The 17,772-nt window shown below is 40.7% G+C and overlaps 1 protein-coding gene across 2 annotated transcripts in view; it reads left to right on the plus strand.

Annotated features, from left to right (window-relative positions):
• The window catches only part of LOC109992516 (low-density lipoprotein receptor-related protein 1), an 88,902-nt gene that overhangs the window by 10,638 nt on the left and 60,492 nt on the right, over window positions 1-17,772 (plus strand). For both annotated transcript variants that reach the window (XM_020645158.3, XM_065954921.1), the window contains exons 2-3: window positions 3,364-3,486; window positions 15,335-15,472. In XM_020645158.3, coding sequence (XP_020500814.1) covers window positions 3,364-3,486; window positions 15,335-15,472 — 261 coding nt within the window. The remainder of the gene's footprint in view (window positions 1-3,363; window positions 3,487-15,334; window positions 15,473-17,772) is intronic.

The following is a 17,772-nucleotide window of genomic DNA, read 5'->3' on the forward strand; positions in this document are numbered from 1 at the left end:
CCTCCCCATGAATAACATATAGAAATGTGAGGACCCCCAGTGTCCTGTGCTAAGGAAGTGAGCAGATTTTAAAAATCACAACATCTAACTTCTGTACTGTATGTGGTACTTCCATTTTGGATGACCTCAGACTGACTGTAATGGTACTTCTGTACACGGTCTCTTTGTGTATCCTGACTTTCCTACTCAATAACCATCGCAGAAAGCTGATTTGGCAGTTGCACCTTTCCCTTATGATTGCCTGCCTTCACCTTCAGCTAGCTAACCTCCTGACCTACTTCCTATGCTCCCTGATATGTTTCTGTCAGCTGCATCTTGTGGTTGAGTCTGAGGCGAGTGTGAGCTCCTCCTCCCCCACAGGTTACGGACATGTCAAGTTCTAGCATATCAGCATCTAAATAAACAATTAACAATAGACAGATGCACCCAATCTAGCTGCCTGCAATATCCGTTGTTAACAACACCAAACAAACAAACAAACAGATAAACATGCACACAAGCACAAAATATGAGGAGATGATGGGCAAAGAGAAAAATCTTTTACACATGCCTGGTTGCATTTTATGAATAATTCAAATCCTTAGGACTTCACACACATTCACTAGCCCGCACACACACACACGCACAGCTCACAGCAGTACATAGAGGGGGATAAGTGGAGAGTGTGTCCATGTGTGCGGCAATATGTCAGGTTGAATTCATGGTATTTAGGTTGAGCTCCATCCCCCTCACTGCTGGAGTTGGTGGCTAGGTTATAATGTAAATACAGCAAGCCAGTTTATCCTGCTTTATCCCATCATCCACCCCTTTTCTACCACTTGCTTCCTACTGTCCTATTCGTCATGCTACATGCCTTCAGAATGTTAAAGTTACCATAACATTCCCATCTCCAATCGGTGAAATATATTCTTACCAAAGTAACAGACTAATGTTAGAAATCCGATTGGTTCGAAAGAGAAATGTAAACTTTCCCCAGACATCAAACTTTGTAAAAAAAAAATAAAACATTAAAATGTGTAAAATATTTGAATGGCGGTCTCAGACCACTGATATTCAAAAGGTAATAAATACAAAAAAGCTATATGTAAGAGAGATCTTCACACTCTGAACTATGGAAAACTGAAATCCAGTTATAGGTTGGGATTGCTGGTTGCTGTATTTTAATGTCAGCTGGTTAGATCTGTGGTTTAAACAGATAAAAAGTTCTGGAATAAAGAAACGCTTGATGAAAGCAGCACACAAAGACAAACACTTTATCAACAAGTGCCTTATCAACATGTCCTTTAGTGTCCCCATGTCCTCTACTGCTACAAAACACAATATGACAAGGTTCCAGATGGCGCCATAAATTACAATCAGAAATTTCAATGAAATAAAAAAAAAGTATTGTGACATGCTGTGCAACATGATATTAAGAGGTCTTCCCCTTTTTAAAACCACTTTGCCATGTTGTCTGTTACCTGCATGATATCTAATGTGCCTCAGAAATAATCTTTGTTTGGAAGTTATACATGTTTTTTCCATATTCTACCTTACCACCCCTCCTACCAGCTGGGAATGAATTTTAATATCACCAAAACAGTCTCAATACCGTGGCTAAGCTGGCTAGCAAAGTTAACTCAACTTTTAGTTATGAAGGTACTTTAATTAAGACTTAAAATCAAGGCTAATTTTAAGATAGCTGTTGACAGTTAATGCTAATTTTTGAGTATGTATCGGTGTTAGAATAAGAAGAACACTCTTTTCTAACTCGAAAGTGTTTGCACGTTTCCTAAGGTGTTAAACCTTAGTGCCAACCTTAATAGCCTGAACTTTTTTAACATGTTGAGGTAGGCATTTGTTTCAGTCTGTTAACAAGAAATAAAAAAACATCAAAATAGCAGCATAGAATCGTATAGTATCAGTAACTCGCTACATTGTGGAAAGTACATAAGTGAAAGTTTAAGCTTCTGTTTTGATCAGATTGCCAGCTAAGGGCCCAGCTTTCCCTTTTAACCTGATGTGCCAGTCTTCAGTTTTATAGATTTTTCTGTCATTTCTTGCAGTTTTTGTGGCTTACAATCTTTTGCTTTTGCTGTTATCGTCTCCTTTTCTCATAGTAAACAGACCAATATCAAATTAACGGGACTTCTTTCCGAGGATTGATTTGTTAACAGATCCCCCAGAGTCTGTTATCAGAGCCACGTCCCTAGCAACCGTCTGCTCCTCAGAGTATCATTTATTTCTTCTTAACAACAGTCTGTTATCAAGGAATAGCACACCGTTGCTATGTGTAATTGCAGCAGATTATAATTGATTATAACTAGTTCCACATCTAAACTGGGACTGACGTGTTACCAAGCAACTCAAACATTGTATTGCACCATTGCAAGACTTCACTGTTTGTGTCAATGGTTACCACAGACCAGACACCAGTTTTTTGGACATTAATCTGTTTGTTTTAACCTATCATGCAGGGAGTTACCAATTAAAACTCATGTTTAATGTAAACTTACTGTATTCAGAACACCTGGCTGAGGCGGAGTGATACAGATTGTGAAAAGTCCCAGTGATGTTGATCTTTATACCAGTGGTCATGGACTGCCTCGGTGCTTGTCTAATCGGAGTAGGCCTACTCATTCAAAACTAACTGCAGTATAATAACAAATATTATAAATGGTGTAACAGGTGTAAGTCTTATATATTTTTATTTTCTTTTTTCCTTGGTCTATTGCATCTTTAACTACATCATAAAAAACACTGGCTTTTTCAAGCTGTTGTAGGCTTTATCAGACTCCCTCATCAAGAGCTTCAACTCAAATTCCTCAGGGTGACTCAGCTCGGTTGCCTGTGAGTGTGTTTTGTCAAAATGTTTATATGCCAATCATAGAAGACTTCAATTAACGTGGGTTTGAATACTTACCCCTCCCTCCTCCTTCTGGCTTTGGCTGAAGTGGGCAGTCTTTCTTTTTCTGGAAGCTTTTGATTGAAAGATAAATGGATGATTGGTGCTGGGGGGGAGAGACAGAGAGTTTACTGAACAAGATGTTCTTTTGATATCCTACGGACGTTTTTCATCACTGGAGTTGGCTTGGGGAGGTTGACCTGGATATTGAAGTGCAGAAGGTTTATGTAAAGCTCTTCCATTCCTGCATTAGTGTGTGTGTGTTAGTGAGTGTGTTTTGTGAATCCATTCTCTTCCCCCTATGCCAAATAACAGTTTTCCAGGGCCTAATTAGGGCCAGTGAGGGCCACTATTGACTCAGAACACAACAGACCCCGCTTGCTAATGAGACCTCTGCAATCAAAGTCAGTGACACAAAAGGAGCGGTTTTCATCTCAGAATCTTTTAATTAAATCACCTTTTTCTTTGTCTCTTTTCAGCCCCGAAGACCTGCAGCCCCAAGCAGTTTGTGTGTAAAGATGGGGTGACGTGCATCTCGAAGGGCTGGCGCTGTGATCGAGAGAAGGACTGTCCAGACGGCTCTGATGAGGAGCCTGATGTTTGTAAGTGTTTGAAAAAAAAAAAAACCGAGTGAAGCCTGGTTGAAATGTAACCATACAGGGTTAACATTGGAGTCTACAGAGATAATACAAACCACTACATACGGTCTGTGACTTCTCCTGTTCCCTCCCATTAAAAAAAAGAAGTACATTTTCACAGCAGGTCAAGAGAGACTAGTTCTACAAATCTATGTGCCATATGTGCCAAACCTTTGATTTTTGCCGTCACAAAAATCATGTAACATCTTCAGCCAGTCCGAGCACAAGATGTTTTTGGCATTGTGTAAATGTTTTAGATTGTATTGACTTGAAAACAGTCTTGAGCTAACAGACTGAAACCTATTAGATTTGTTTGGCTAACCACAGCAAGGCTGAAGAAAACAATGGGATGTTTTATCAGCGAGTGATAGAGGTCATTCTGCATTTACACAGTCATTTCATGCTCATTAAGGAAATGTGCAAAGTTTATCTTGTTAGATTCATGTGATTTCTTTCTGTGATTTTGAAATCAAAGTGGCTAAAGCTTTCAGAGAAAAAAAAACCAAGCAGAAAGCATTTCTATAAAAAGACGTCCATCTGTCGTTTTAAAGTCTTCATTGAGTTGAGATACTTCAGAGCAGAAACCCTGGGGAGGGAATGAAAGCAACAGTGTCTTTTTGGTTGGCTCTCAAAACGCCTGTAGTTTTTTAAGAGGACAGAGGGCTTCGGGTGGATGGGGGGCACTGTGTGTGTGTGTGTGTGTGTGTGTGTGTGTGTGTGTGTGTGTGTGTGTGTGTGTGTGTGTGTGTGTGTGTGTGTGTGTGTGTGTGTGTGTGTGTGTGTGTGTGTGTGTGTGTGTGTGTGTGTGTGTGTGTGTGTGTGTGTGTGTGTGTGTGTGTGTGTGTGTGTGTGTGTGTGTGTGTGTGTCTGTGTCTGTGTGAGTGTGAGGTCGGTTTGGGAGAGAGTTAGCGAGCGACTTGGAGGGCAGGGCAGAGTGCTGGAGCTGCAGTCTAGACGCCGACAGACTGTCAGAGAGGAGGTCTGGAAGTCATTTGAGACTCGCCCAAGGCAATGGAGAAACCTGCTGTTTTTCACAACCTGCTCTTTACCCAGTCATCTGTGAGCCAGCCTCCTTCCCTGTCTCTATCTGGGACAGAAACAACAGTAACTCAAAGATTTATCTATTGGTACTCACTCAAGGTTATTCCTAAACACTAAAAGACTCATTGCTCTTTTGGGCGTTTCACAGTTTGTGGTTGGAAATCCCCAAAAAAACAATTTAGGGAGACAATGGAGATGCTAGTCCTTATTGTCCTTCACTTTCTCTAAATGCTGTTGTTGATTTGAGGTAAAGATTGTTGACATTGTTTTTCAGGCTTGTGGCAAACACAGGTCTATTCACACTGGATAAAACATGGACGTAGCCTCAGTGACGACTAGTGGATTTTTGAAGCCCCTTTGATGGAAGTCGCCATATTGGAAATGACATCTCAAAATGTTTTGCCTCGGGGCAAACAGACACGCTTCTACTTATGAATAACTCCTATCCTTCATATCAAAACGGATTAAAAGAAAATCCCACCCCCCTGATCAGTGTGTCCAGAAATGATCTGCTCAGACCAAATTCTGTGTTTTGAACCAGGCTATAAACATGTTTATGTTTGCTGTAAAATGGGCATTTTAGAGTGGGTGTGTATGTGTTGGTTACTGATTCATGTTTATGCCTTATGATGAATTTGTGGTTGATGCTAGCAATTGTCCAGCAGATACGGCTATGCAGCATATTATGTTGCTGTGATTGATTGTAGTGTCCAGAGACATTTTGGGCCGCACCTCTTGATGACGCCCCACCGCAACTAAACTGAGAGACTAATTATATAAGTTGGTCAGGCGTTTCCTGGACAATGACTCTGGGAACTTTATGAATCAGTCATACACTCTTCCATACTCTAATGCACAGAATAAATGGTTTAGATAGTCCAAAACTAATGACGTTTTTATTACTTTCAGTCACACTTAAATCAAATCAAATAAATGTACATATTTGTGACCTTAAAGATTGGCTTCTTCAGTTGAAGCCAAAAGACTCTGGGCTGAGAGTTAGAGACAGGACAATCGAAGAGGAATGAGAAGTTGACTAACTTGTTAATTTGGGTCCAAATGTGTTATTTGTTGAGAACTGAAAAGTATGTTTCCAGCATTATGAAATTTGTTTTCTTGTGCATCTTGTTCGCTGACATGCACTTGGAGGAAAACTGTGCCACCACAGCATCCACTATGTCATTCAGAGCCTTGTCTCAAGTGTATTGCCCTCCCTCCACATGTGTACCGATGCTCTGTACTGTCAATTATCAATCAAATCAAATCAGATGCGACTTTGAGTAAAAGCTTAGAAACGCGATGTGTGGTGCAGAACGGGTGTTTGGGGCTGAATTACCGAGATACTGAATAAATCTCAACCTCGTGAAATATGTTTGATTTGCATTTACCTTGCTCATATGTACTGTAAATATACTTTTAAATACCGGTAAATATAAACAATTTCAGATCCACTTTTCTGAGCTGGACTCACAGTGAGATTGAAAATTCATTGAAATGCAACTTTCTCATACAAGAGAGTTGTATGAACATGTTCCAACACCAATATATTGATTAACATTTTGACTTTGATTGTTTAATAAAAGTGCTCTCTGGGAGGTCACTTTTGCAGATGCTGCTGATTGAACCATGCATGAGAGAGGTTTATTTATTCACTCATGTGGACAGGGCTTCACAGTGGCCTTTGTCAGCGCTTTGGCTATTGCCAGGGAAGTCAGCCACTGTCCAGTGCAGCTGCTTTGCCTTGCTGTGTCACCCCCACAATGCAGTTCTTTGTACCCCTGGGTGCTGGGTCAGACTGGCATAGAGGGATGCTGAAAGAGTAAAACAAAAACAAAATGGTTGTCTGGGCAAATGACCTTTTTATATAGTACTTTGATCTGCATCCCTAATGAATGAATAATTGAAAACAGTGCAGTGGAGTTACATGGGGAGATAAAGAGTCTGCTCCATAGCCTGCAGGTAGGGCAGAGGCTCCTGAGCTCCATCTCCTCAGGCTGCAGACTTTATTGGGGTTGTGAAATAATAAATACGTACAGGAAGTGTGTAACGTTGCAATGACGTCCCCTGCGTCTGGCCTGTTTAAGGGGCAGTTTAAAGACAGTTCTCACCTAGGCTGCAATTAGCTTTTAGGAGATGAAGCACTTTTGTAACAGCCACTTTCAGAGTGGAGAAGCTCATCTTTCATGATGTAATGCGAGTCTCACTGACTCCTATCGATAGAAATCAAAGACTAATAAGTGGAAATGAAATATGTTTTTTCTTTGATCTACTTGCTCAGAAGTCAGACCCACAGAAGTTGTAATGAGACATGGGGCTTTATTGTTTGGTGTTTGTTTTGATCAGTGGTGTCATTTAGCGGACAGTTGACCCACAGTCAGTGGTTATGCTGTTCAGATGTAGAAGAGGAAGTGACCTGTTTGGTCCTGTTACTGTCTCCTAAAGGCAGCCTCCACCCAGTCCAGATAGCTATCAATATGTCAGAGAAAACAAGCTCAGCTCAACATGAAAGAGTCTGTCACCCTGCAGCACCTTGTTCCTGCAAGAACATGCTGCAGGTGTGAGAGCATGAGCGCCAATCCGATCTCTACCATCTCCTCTCTTTTTTCGGCTCTACAAACAGTAGAGGCAGTATTTATCTTTCTTTAAATAAGAGTTTAAACCTGTGTGTACCCCATTAGCCAGTGCAGTTTGATACAATGTTCTGAGGCTAAGAGGAAAAGGACGGTGATGGATGAGGCTTAGAAGAGAAAAAGAGAGAGTGGCCGAGCAAGAAGTGGTGTGTACATCCCTGCAGATTTATTTATCACAGATTTTTATGCGTTAGGCTGTTTCATTATCTGTGTCATTGTTGTCTTGATTTAGCAGCTGTACCGGCGCAGACAGTCATCTAACCCAAGTTATGTCTAAGGTTTGCATACAAATACAATAAATACATGCATCTCACACCAAAATTGTCTTCCCTTTCTCTATTTTCAAGTTAGATTTTTAAGTTTGGAACAGAAATGAATTATCCTCTTTAATGTTAGCCATGTAGCCAAGGCCCATAGACGTCATGGTAACAGTTAAATACACAGCCACATACTCCAAACAACAGACTGAAGACGCTATAAGAGTCATATTTGGGCAAAGTCTGGTAATATTACTGTATTTTGTCAGTCTACATGGTTGTTAGGCTTTTCACAATGTCTGCCAGCCTTCCCATCCTCTGCTTGTCAACAGATGCACTTGTGTCTTTACCGCAGTGCAGTTGCAGGCAGAGACCTTTGTTGGGTGCCAAGGCACACCAAACCAAAATCGTACATATTGTAGCTTAAGTTTTTACATTAAGAATAAAGTTATATTCAAACTCAAGTATGCAAAAGATTCACAAGGCTCTCAAAATGAGTTTTTTTTCAGACGGAATTTGGGCTGCTGTTACAGTTAAGATGTATGAACGACAGACGGACAACATATAAACTTAATATGTGTATACAGGGTCTATTTATGGGTGTGGTGAGGCGGATGTGATCCGCTGGCCACCGGTGGGACATTTTTAGCCGAGGAGTTGAGGCTGGGGCAGAAGAGGGCAAAGCTGGCCCCTTGAAGCAGACGAGAGTGTTCAGCCAAGAAAAGCGTGTCAGGGGTTTAAATTTTAAAAAGAGCATTATGTAATCACAGCAGGGCTGTCTCCCCAGTAGGGGGTGGGGCCGACTGGAGGCACCCAAGAGGGAGGACGGGGAGACTAAGACTGAGACTAAGAGAAGATAAAAAAAGGGAGGTTTATGAAACAGAAGAATGAGAGACATCAACAATATCGATATGATCATTTGGCTAACGGAAGCAGTACCAAAACACCTGGCTGTAGCGCGTGCCTAATCTTTCTCTCCGTATGGCAAACTAACTTGTGTCTGGCGAGTAGCTGTAATGAATGACTACATCCTCTTTGAGAGGCTGCATTATTGAATACACAGCTTGTCTGCTGCAGCGGTTGTCTAACTCAGGTCTCCTCGGGTTTCTTGGCACTCACAAAGACGATTACTCTCATTCTCCTCTCTGACCCCCTTGGGCCTTTCCTGTTATTAGCATAGCTGCCTTTTTTAATCTATGTGATAATTAAAAAACGAATTCAAAGGACAAACAACTCTGTAACAAACGAGGATGACTGTCAGGAGAGATGGCTTGGTGTTTAATTTGTGACAATTAAAGTGAATCTCTTGCTCTCTGGGTGAAAACTCTATAAGCCAAAACAGACTCTGTCATATTTTTAGCCATTCTGGGGCAGCTGTATAGTCCCCTTTCAAGAAAAAAAAAAAACACTTATACAATACTAATAGTTTTAAGCTAATCCTCAGTTTATTGTGAGGAAATAAGAGGCGAACGAATAAAATAGTGAGTCTCCTCCATATCTGAACAGGGTCGGTATAAAAGAGCCTTATTCAGTCAGCAATGACTCTATTTTTTTTTCTTAAGGAAATATGTGCGCGAAGTGAATAACACAACTTTTTGATTTCCTTTGTGTGCATATTCCTTTACTTTTCTCGTTTCATAAGCAATCCTGATATATGCTCAATCTGTTTATTTGTTCAGAGTATCTGGCGGTGTTGTCCTGCATGAATCTTGCAATTTACTCTGCTGATAGAACTGTTTGCTTTGTGGTTTCTCTGCCCTGGGGAGCAGTGGTGCTACTGTGTTTGGAGAACGCTTAGTTTGTTGTGCTTGCTAGAGCTGGATTTAGCCTTCCTGCTTTGCTTGTCACCCTGCCAGCCACCCCAAAGCCCCCCAGGAAGACATGGAAATGTGGCGTTGATAACTGTGAAGGAAAGAGATGAGTAGGGAGCATGAAACCCAACATCCACCAAGGGTTGGCGCAGAGGACACCGTTTTTCTCCGAGGTTAAATCCCGGTGGCACAGAGTGTAGCGGAATGCTAGCTTATGCTAAAATGGTGTGAATCAATGACTGTGTATAAAAATGGACATTGTGTCTCCAATCCGCATCATTGTACAAAAGGAAGGGAAAAATCTTTTTAAAATATTGACACTGACATCTTGTTGCTGGTTACATCATTTGGACCCCAATAGTTGCAGTAGAGGTTGGCTGGTTGAGCTGAGGTGTTGATGTTACTTTCTTTTACCCAAAACACACATTGAACTTACCGATAAAACACAAAGAACCCTGAGGTTGACGCAGAATGCACAAGATACGTTTGTTTGCAGAGTATTTTTGATTTTCAGTAAGACCCATGACCCATCTGTTAACATGGAGGAGGCAGGCTTTATGGTCAATACTAAAGGCAGCCTCTAGGGGGAAACTGACTTACTTTGGCTTCACTTTTAGGGATCTGGCAGGCTATCTATCTTTTTGTGACCTGTATGGAGTGATTGCTTGGCAAATGTATCTGAAAAGTCAATTGTTGGATATCATTTTTTTTATTCATTACACTTAACGCAGTATTTTGGGATGTATTTATTGCATTTTTCTCCTAACACAACAACCATGAAATTGCATTTTGTTGTGCCGCCCTAAATAAAACCCATAGTATTTACGAGGCATCCAGAGGAGGAGTTGGAGTTGCAGGTTAATGTGTTGTTTGAGGAAGTATTTCGAGGATAGGTCACAAATAAACAGCAGAGAAGCGCAGTCATTGTCCACTTCTTATTCTGCTGCTTGCTGTTCGACTGCTTCATGTGATTTTGTTATGACTGTGTAAAATTTCAAACACAAACTCTCCTGCCTCCCACCGTGTCCTCTCTTAGCCTCAATGAAGCTCGGCTGTTGTTGTGTGTTAATGTTTCTTTTTCGTTGTTGTGCTGTGTCCTAGTTGTGTGAAGTTTGTTTCTTTGGCAGGGCAGCGGAGAAGGAGGGGGTAGAAGTGGGGGCGAATGGGGGTACCTCGGGGCTGCTTGGTCAGGATTCAGTTGCTTCGTCCAAGAGTGTGTCATGTGGGTTGAGAAGGGCCAGCTGGTTTATGAGTATGCCGTCACTGATGGTCAGAAAAACCCTGTATTAGATTGTCATTAAGAGGTGCTGGCAGCAAACTGGTGCAGCACTATTTATTCATGAGGTATATTTGTGGATCAACATTTTAAATTATTCAACTCAATCTGGATGGTTGATGTCTGGGAAAAGTAGCAGGATTATTTTTAATCATCAAGTACTTGTTGGTAGAATGTGAGTTAATACTCTGGATGTTTATGTGTACTTCTAACATTTTTTCACATGTTACAAATAAACTGAAGGCAGCGAGCAGGCCTTGTTGCTCATTACAGTTGGCCTCATTCTGGGCCCCATAAAGTCCCTTTTATGTTTCGCTCCATCACTGGCAGCATCTTGTTATTTGTTTGTGCGTTTGTTGTTGGGTGAATAAGCATTGGGTTGACCGGTATGCGGAGGGGGAAACTTGAACAAGTAAATGGAAAATCCCCACAGCCTAACAAGCTCTCGGCTCAGGAAAACCAGACCCAGATCTGGACTCCTTTCACTACTGGAAAGGAGACACGGATCATGATATGCTTTCCAAGATGAGTAACTCTGCAAAAACGTTTCTTGTGAAAGTAAAAAACCCTCTATGAAAGGTCCTAGCATGGACTTAGCAAAATATATCTTGGAGTATTAATCCTCAAACAGCACATAACAAGAAAGGGTCAGCTCCCTCTTCCGTCACCGGCCCCTGACCCTCACAGTTTCCCCAGCACTCCCTCCTGCCGCTGGCCGTGCCACAGTTCAGATCAGGCTTGGCACGTGACGCTGCTTACGGTACTGCAGCTCAGCCTGCTTTGTAGGGGGCCACAGCGGATTTGTGTGATCCAAACAATGGCTGCAGTTCTCTTGTCAGCCCCCACCTCTCCCTCGCTTTGCCACCCCCTCTGCCCTCACACCCTCGGACTGAAAAAGTGCATGTGATCTATGTGCAGCAGCTTAAAGACTCGTGCAAGGTGTCTGGAATCCGGCATGCTGCAATCAACTTTTGACATATGCTCAGTGAAGAAAGTCTTTGTTTGGTTCTAATGCTTACTTTGTTGCCTATAGAAATGTGGATTCTACGTTCATGTGATCGCACTGCATGAAGGTTGGAGTTGTTTGCATGTCCTCAGGTGATTTTGTTGAGTCATTTAGACCTATGGAAGAAATGAAATCTCTTGTGGTATCTGGTTACGTCTATGTGACGTCCGTAGCAGAGAAATCAAGACTTGGAACAAATTCTCCGTCGGAAAAGAATAGTCAAATCTTCAGCCTCAGTTTTTTTAGCCACTAGCTCTGTCACAAGGTACGGGTTGATGATGGAGACACCAGGACTTTTTTTCCCTTTCTCTCTGGATGCCAAACAGAATAGTTGACGCTGTACAGGCCAGCCTGTGTAGATCTAAAAGAAATAGAGCAAATAGAAACTTCCCAAAGTTTGGGCCAGCTAACCTGGCTCACTCACACTAAAGGAATGTTAAATAAAAGACCCTGTTTAATTCAAATTAGCAATGCCTTTTCCACTGCAGCCCTGCCGACTGCTGCCAGCTCGCACAAGAATGAGGCCTTGTGGGGCACCATCCACTTCCTGTGGTTTAGGTGTTCCACTCTCACTTCTCTTTTTCTCGATCTATTTCTTTCCGTGTTTTTCTCCTACATATCACCCTCCTCCTCTTGTACACTTAAACTATAAATGGGTCAACAGATGTTGGAGGAAAAAAAATGGTGGGAGGAGATTAAAAAAAAAATGTGAGAGAGTGAAGAGGAGGAGGAGGAGGGACAGACTTTCCACATGGGCCGAGCGAAATGAACTCTGTAGAGGAGTGATTGGTTTCAAATAAAGTTCATGCCTTAAATGAAAAAGAAGAAAGCAAGACGTCCATGCATCTTACTTAAATATTTATTTAGAATGTAAAGGAATACATACAAAATTTGAAACGCTTGTTTGTTGCTTTCTTGCTGAGAGATAAATCCAAATTTCCGTACTTATCAGTTAGCTCAGAAACTGTTTGCCAAGAAACCCTCCCTAAAACAGGAAACATTTGTTAAACGCTCAACATTAAATTGCCTTATTAAGTTATCTTTTTTAACATAATGATAGTAAGCATAACCCAAAAAAAGACCATTATTGAACAGAGCTACTCCCTCTGTTTTCAGACTTAATGTTAAGCTAAGCTAAGCTAATCATAGCCAGTGAAATCAATCTTCTCATCTCACTCATGAGAGAGTGAGAGTGTTTCACAAAAAGTCAAAGCATTTTTGTCTACCATATTTCAAATATCATTCTATTCTTTTTAAATAGCCCTAATGAAAACATAATTTAAAAACATAAGCAGTAAGTTATAGATAAGGAGTTCTTAATTGGGATATATTTGTTGTTATTGAAGCAAAATTCAAACACTGTCTCTGATTGGTCTGTTGGTCATCAACCAACTGAACAAGAGAAACTTGGGAAAGTAGCGCAGCAGTTTAGATGTATAGCACAGAGTTGTGGGCAACACATTGGCTAGTTGGACTCAAGAATTGTGCTGAGTCATTGGTGTTTATGTGGATGGAAGTTCAGCAATAAGTTCACTAAGGAGAAAAGCCTTTGCTTTTGTGTATAGCTGCATAGATTTAGTGTCATGGAGGGAAAAGTTTTGGCCAAACGCGGATTCATCCAAGATAAATATTTTTCTTCTCCAGGGATCCCAAAGTCCTTTCTCAGAACTTTACTACAATACCAAATGTGTCCCACTCCACTGGCAGGAGTGTTGGTGTTGTTCCTCTGGCATGGCTGTGTGTACGCTGCAGATGCAGTGAAGGTAGTCATTTGGCTCTGCTTGGATAATAGGGTGTTTGTAGTACCAGCTAGTTTTCTCTAGTGGCCATCTTTTGCTGCCACATTGGTTCTTTTGAATTTGTGCCTTGTTGGTTCTGCCTGCTTATTTGGCAGGAAACAAAAGATGAATTCAAATTCATGCTGGATGAGAAAGGTACAGTTCTTGAAGAAATCAATTTAGGGTTTCTTCTGATAACATGAAAATGAATTTGCCTTTGTGGTGTTCTTGCAGAGAGAGTCAATGAAAGGGAGTTTTCAGATCAGATTGGAGAAGATATTTGATGCATGTTGTTTTTTGCTCTTTCTGTTGTGTATTTCCTGATCTGATGAGGGGTGTGCTGACAGATGATGATGGTTACAGACCTGATCTTGTGCTTAGAACAGGACTAATATCGATTGTTCCCTTTTGTTCCCTTCTGTTCATCAGAAGTGGCTGTAAGACCCTGAGCATGATGGATTGCTACAAAGTGACATTTCTTATATTTTTGTGATAATATTTAAGGGGAATAGCGGGTTACATGAAGGGATCGAGCTGGCCTATCGATGTCCAGCGAGGGTGAACATGAGTGTTCTCAGTCAGTCGACATCTTCTCTGTTTTGTTTTCGTAGCCCACACACCACAGGTTGTTGTGTGTCTGTGTGTATGAAGGTTTGTGAGGAGACCCGTCACAGTGATGATAGCTCGATGTGCGCTCACTGGGGGGGAGATGGTGGAGAAAGATTTCTGTGTCTGTTCCCTCTGACAAATATGTTTTCAGCCACACAGAGAGGCCCGGTGTCTGTCAGAAAGTCTGTCATCCATCGGCAGAATGAAAGGGTAGCATTTTATAAAAGACTGATATTAAAGCTTTTCTGCTTTACCGAACAGATTGTAGTCAAAACCAAATGGATGAAAGAGACAAAGAGAGTAGGCACTTGACAAGGATCCCAGGGTGAGATCAATCAGAGGGAATCATAGCTTCATGGTTCTGCATGTGGGTACTATACAAAGCTTCGTGCAAACTGTGTGTGACAGAGGAGGCACAGCTGGATCTGGGTGAACATTTTCGGGGGTTTATTGAGTTTTGGTATTCTTTTTTGACATGACATTTTGCTTGTGTTTCTGCCTGCTGACTGAGTAGCTCTTATTGCAAGCTCATGCAGAAAGAACAAGTCTAGTAAATCTAGTGAAGAGTTGCTCACAGATATCCCCAAAATCCAACCAGTTTGCTGCTGGACAACAGAAAGTTCAACATTTATATACAGTATATATATATATATATATATATATATATATATATATATAAAAAGATGAAGATAAAAAAGAAGATGACAATATGTGATATGTAAACAACTTGGATAAGTGGTAAACTTATCAATTAATGAAAAAGATATCAAGGATTGAAGCATTTTTTAAGGATTGAAGGTAACATGTATTTTTTTAAGTCATAATATCTGATTTCAACGAATCTCTGATATCTCTCTTAGATCTATCTTTGACTTTATTGGTAGATAGATAGATAGATAGATAGATAGATAGATAGATAGATAGACACACACACGAATTGTGTTGATCCCTCAAATGCTGTAATCAAGCAAGATATGTAAAGAAGACCTTCTTTATTATTTTTTTTACAGATGAACAAAAACCTTTATTGGCCAGAATAACAATAGTGCACTGAAACACTAATTTTTATTAAGAAACTAACAACTATAATTAAGAAACTAGCCTATATAAAAAAAAGAAATAATAAACTTAACTGAATAAACCTAGTTGTATCAGCACATATCAGAGATAAAATCAGCCGATTCCCATGATATCCGGCTGATATTATCTCTGATAGCAGATTAATTGATCTGGCTCTACTTTAGAGGCTAATCTATCAGGATATAGACTACTTATTATTTGTAAGATTATTCCTATAAAAGGCTACACACATGTTTTAAAAAAGTTCACATTTTTAAATGCAACAGCACTACTTATTCTGTCCTGACCTTTTCAGTAATCCGTTTTGGTGTTTGTCTCATTCAGGTCCACACAGCACCATCTCCCGCTGCCCTACCAACGAGTACCAGTGTGGAGGAACTGAACTCTGCATCCACATGAGCAAACTGTGCAACGGGGCTCCAGACTGCACCGATGGCTGGGATGAGGGACCACACTGCAGAGGTATCACTGTCACACAATACACAACTACAAATACACATATCTGTTTTTAGCAGATGTGCAGGTTAGCGATACAGCTCTTGTGTTAGTGTGGATCATGTCTGTGTGAAAGAAATGGGAGAAAGTGAGAGTGTCTGGCTGGTTTTCTGTTATATTTATCGCTTGCTTATCGTACAGTTCTCACCTCTGAAATCTTCTGTGAAGTATCAGTGAAGTGACAGCAACAGACTGGTCTATCAGATCTATGGAAACAACACTGGATTGTGCTTCGTTGTGTGTGTGTGTGTGTGTGTGTGTGTGTGTGTGTGTGTGTGTGTGTGTGTGTGTGTGTGTGTGTGTGTGTGTGTGTGTGTGTGTGTGTGTGTGTGTGTGTGTGTGTGTGTGTGTGTGTGTGTGTGTGTGTGTGTGTGTGTGTGTGTGTGTGTGTGTGTGTGTGGTTTTTATCAAGCCACATGCATTCTCCACTCTCTCTTTAGACTCGACCTAATGATGAGTCTGTACTATGTGACATCCTATGTGGATATATGTGAAGCAAGCTGTCATTACATAATTCTGTTAAAGCATTAAATAAGAGAAGTGGTCATTTTCAAACCACAAAGACGTTTAAGATGAGGCCGATGAATATAATGCCCTTTATAAAAATGTGCTGATCTTGTTGAACATAATGAGAGGAAATAGATCTGGATTGTGCAAAACAGTACGTATACAGTGTGTCTGGGATGAGCAATTACAGGAAAGAGTGAAGGTCTAAAGGGAAGTAAAACTTTTCTACATGAAGTCATATCTGTGTAAAGGTTAGCAGAGGAACACAGTCAATGGTAGATAATTCAAATATGTCCACCAAGCTGCTTTGTCTTTTAAATTGTTAAAGCCAAATAGGCTTTAAACTAGCTAGCAGAAGGGCGCCAGTTTAGCTCAGTTGGTACAGCGGTGGCTCCATACACAGACGATGTAGTCCATTCACACGACTCCAGGTTCTGATGCTGTTTGGTGCATGTCAAACCCCACTCTCACTCCCCATATATCCTGTCCTATAAAGTCCTAATAAAGGCATAAAAGCCCCCCAACACATACACTCGCACACACACAAACCACAACAACAACAGAACAACAAGAAACTAGCATCACTACTGCAGCACTAAGAATGTGTACCCTGATGTTTGTTTTATCTGTTTCATAACCTTGATTTGTATAAATGACTATTTTGATAATACTCATCCCCACACTTCATATCTCACCTTCTGCTCCATCAAAGTCTTACAAATTATATTGTTTTTGATAGTAAAACAAAAAATAATACTTATTATTCTATCTGGAGGCTCTGATAATGAAATTGGCGTGGTTTGTGCAATCGTCTCTTCCATATCTGATATTTTTCACCACTACACCTTGAGTGGGGATGAAATATTTATTAAAGAAACATGGAGCGAGGCATGGAAGAGGACATCAAAATTTCATGAACTTTCAGGGTGTGTGTGTGTGTGTGTGTGTGTGTGTGTGTGTGTGTGTGTGTGTGTGTGTGTGTGTGTGTGTGTGTGTGTGTGTGTGTGTGTGTGTGTGTGTGTGTGTGTGTGTGTGTGTGTGTGTGTGTGTGTGTGTGTGTGTGTGTGTGTGTGTGTGTGTGTGTGTGTGTGTGTGTGAGACCCTCAAGCGGACAGAATCTCCCTCTCTTCCACTTGAGGGTTGCACAAGCTTTCTAATGAACAGCAGCTGTTTTTCATGGTTTAAACTTGGGTTGAAGGTAAATGTAAGAGTATGTTGAAATGTGTATACATTATTATGTGTGTGTGTAAATGTATATATGTGTCAGTCACATTCCTCTTGTTGATTTTTGTTTGTTTTCTAAGGCGTCATTTCATGTAGTTTAGTTTGGTTCAATGATCAAATATTTAGTGTGGTATGTGTCACTTCAGGTTGTTTACATAGTTGCCCATGTTGGTTCTGTAAACACATCTCAGTTGTTGGGTGCTCAGACTTGTTTTTGGAAAATTCCGGGCATGTCTGTAATTTGACCTGTGGTTGTCTCGCCAAGACTCTAGTGTGCAGAGTCTTTTTTAACTTTCTACATTATTCAATGAAGTGTACATGGATTAGTATCAATACAATGCAAGGCATGCAAGTTTATTTTTATAGAGCAACATTCATCCATAGAGAAACTCAAATTGCTTTACAGAGTTAAAAACACAACACTCAGAATATTAAAAGATAAGACATTAAAAGATCAAATATATAAAAAAAAGAAAAAAAGATATAACAACTATGACTTTAGGCACAAATGAGAACTTAAGATACAAATTATATTA

The sequence above is a fragment of the Labrus bergylta genome, chromosome 5 (assembly GCF_963930695.1).
Source record: "Labrus bergylta chromosome 5, fLabBer1.1, whole genome shotgun sequence".
Taxonomy (NCBI): Eukaryota; Metazoa; Chordata; class Actinopteri; order Labriformes; family Labridae; genus Labrus; species Labrus bergylta.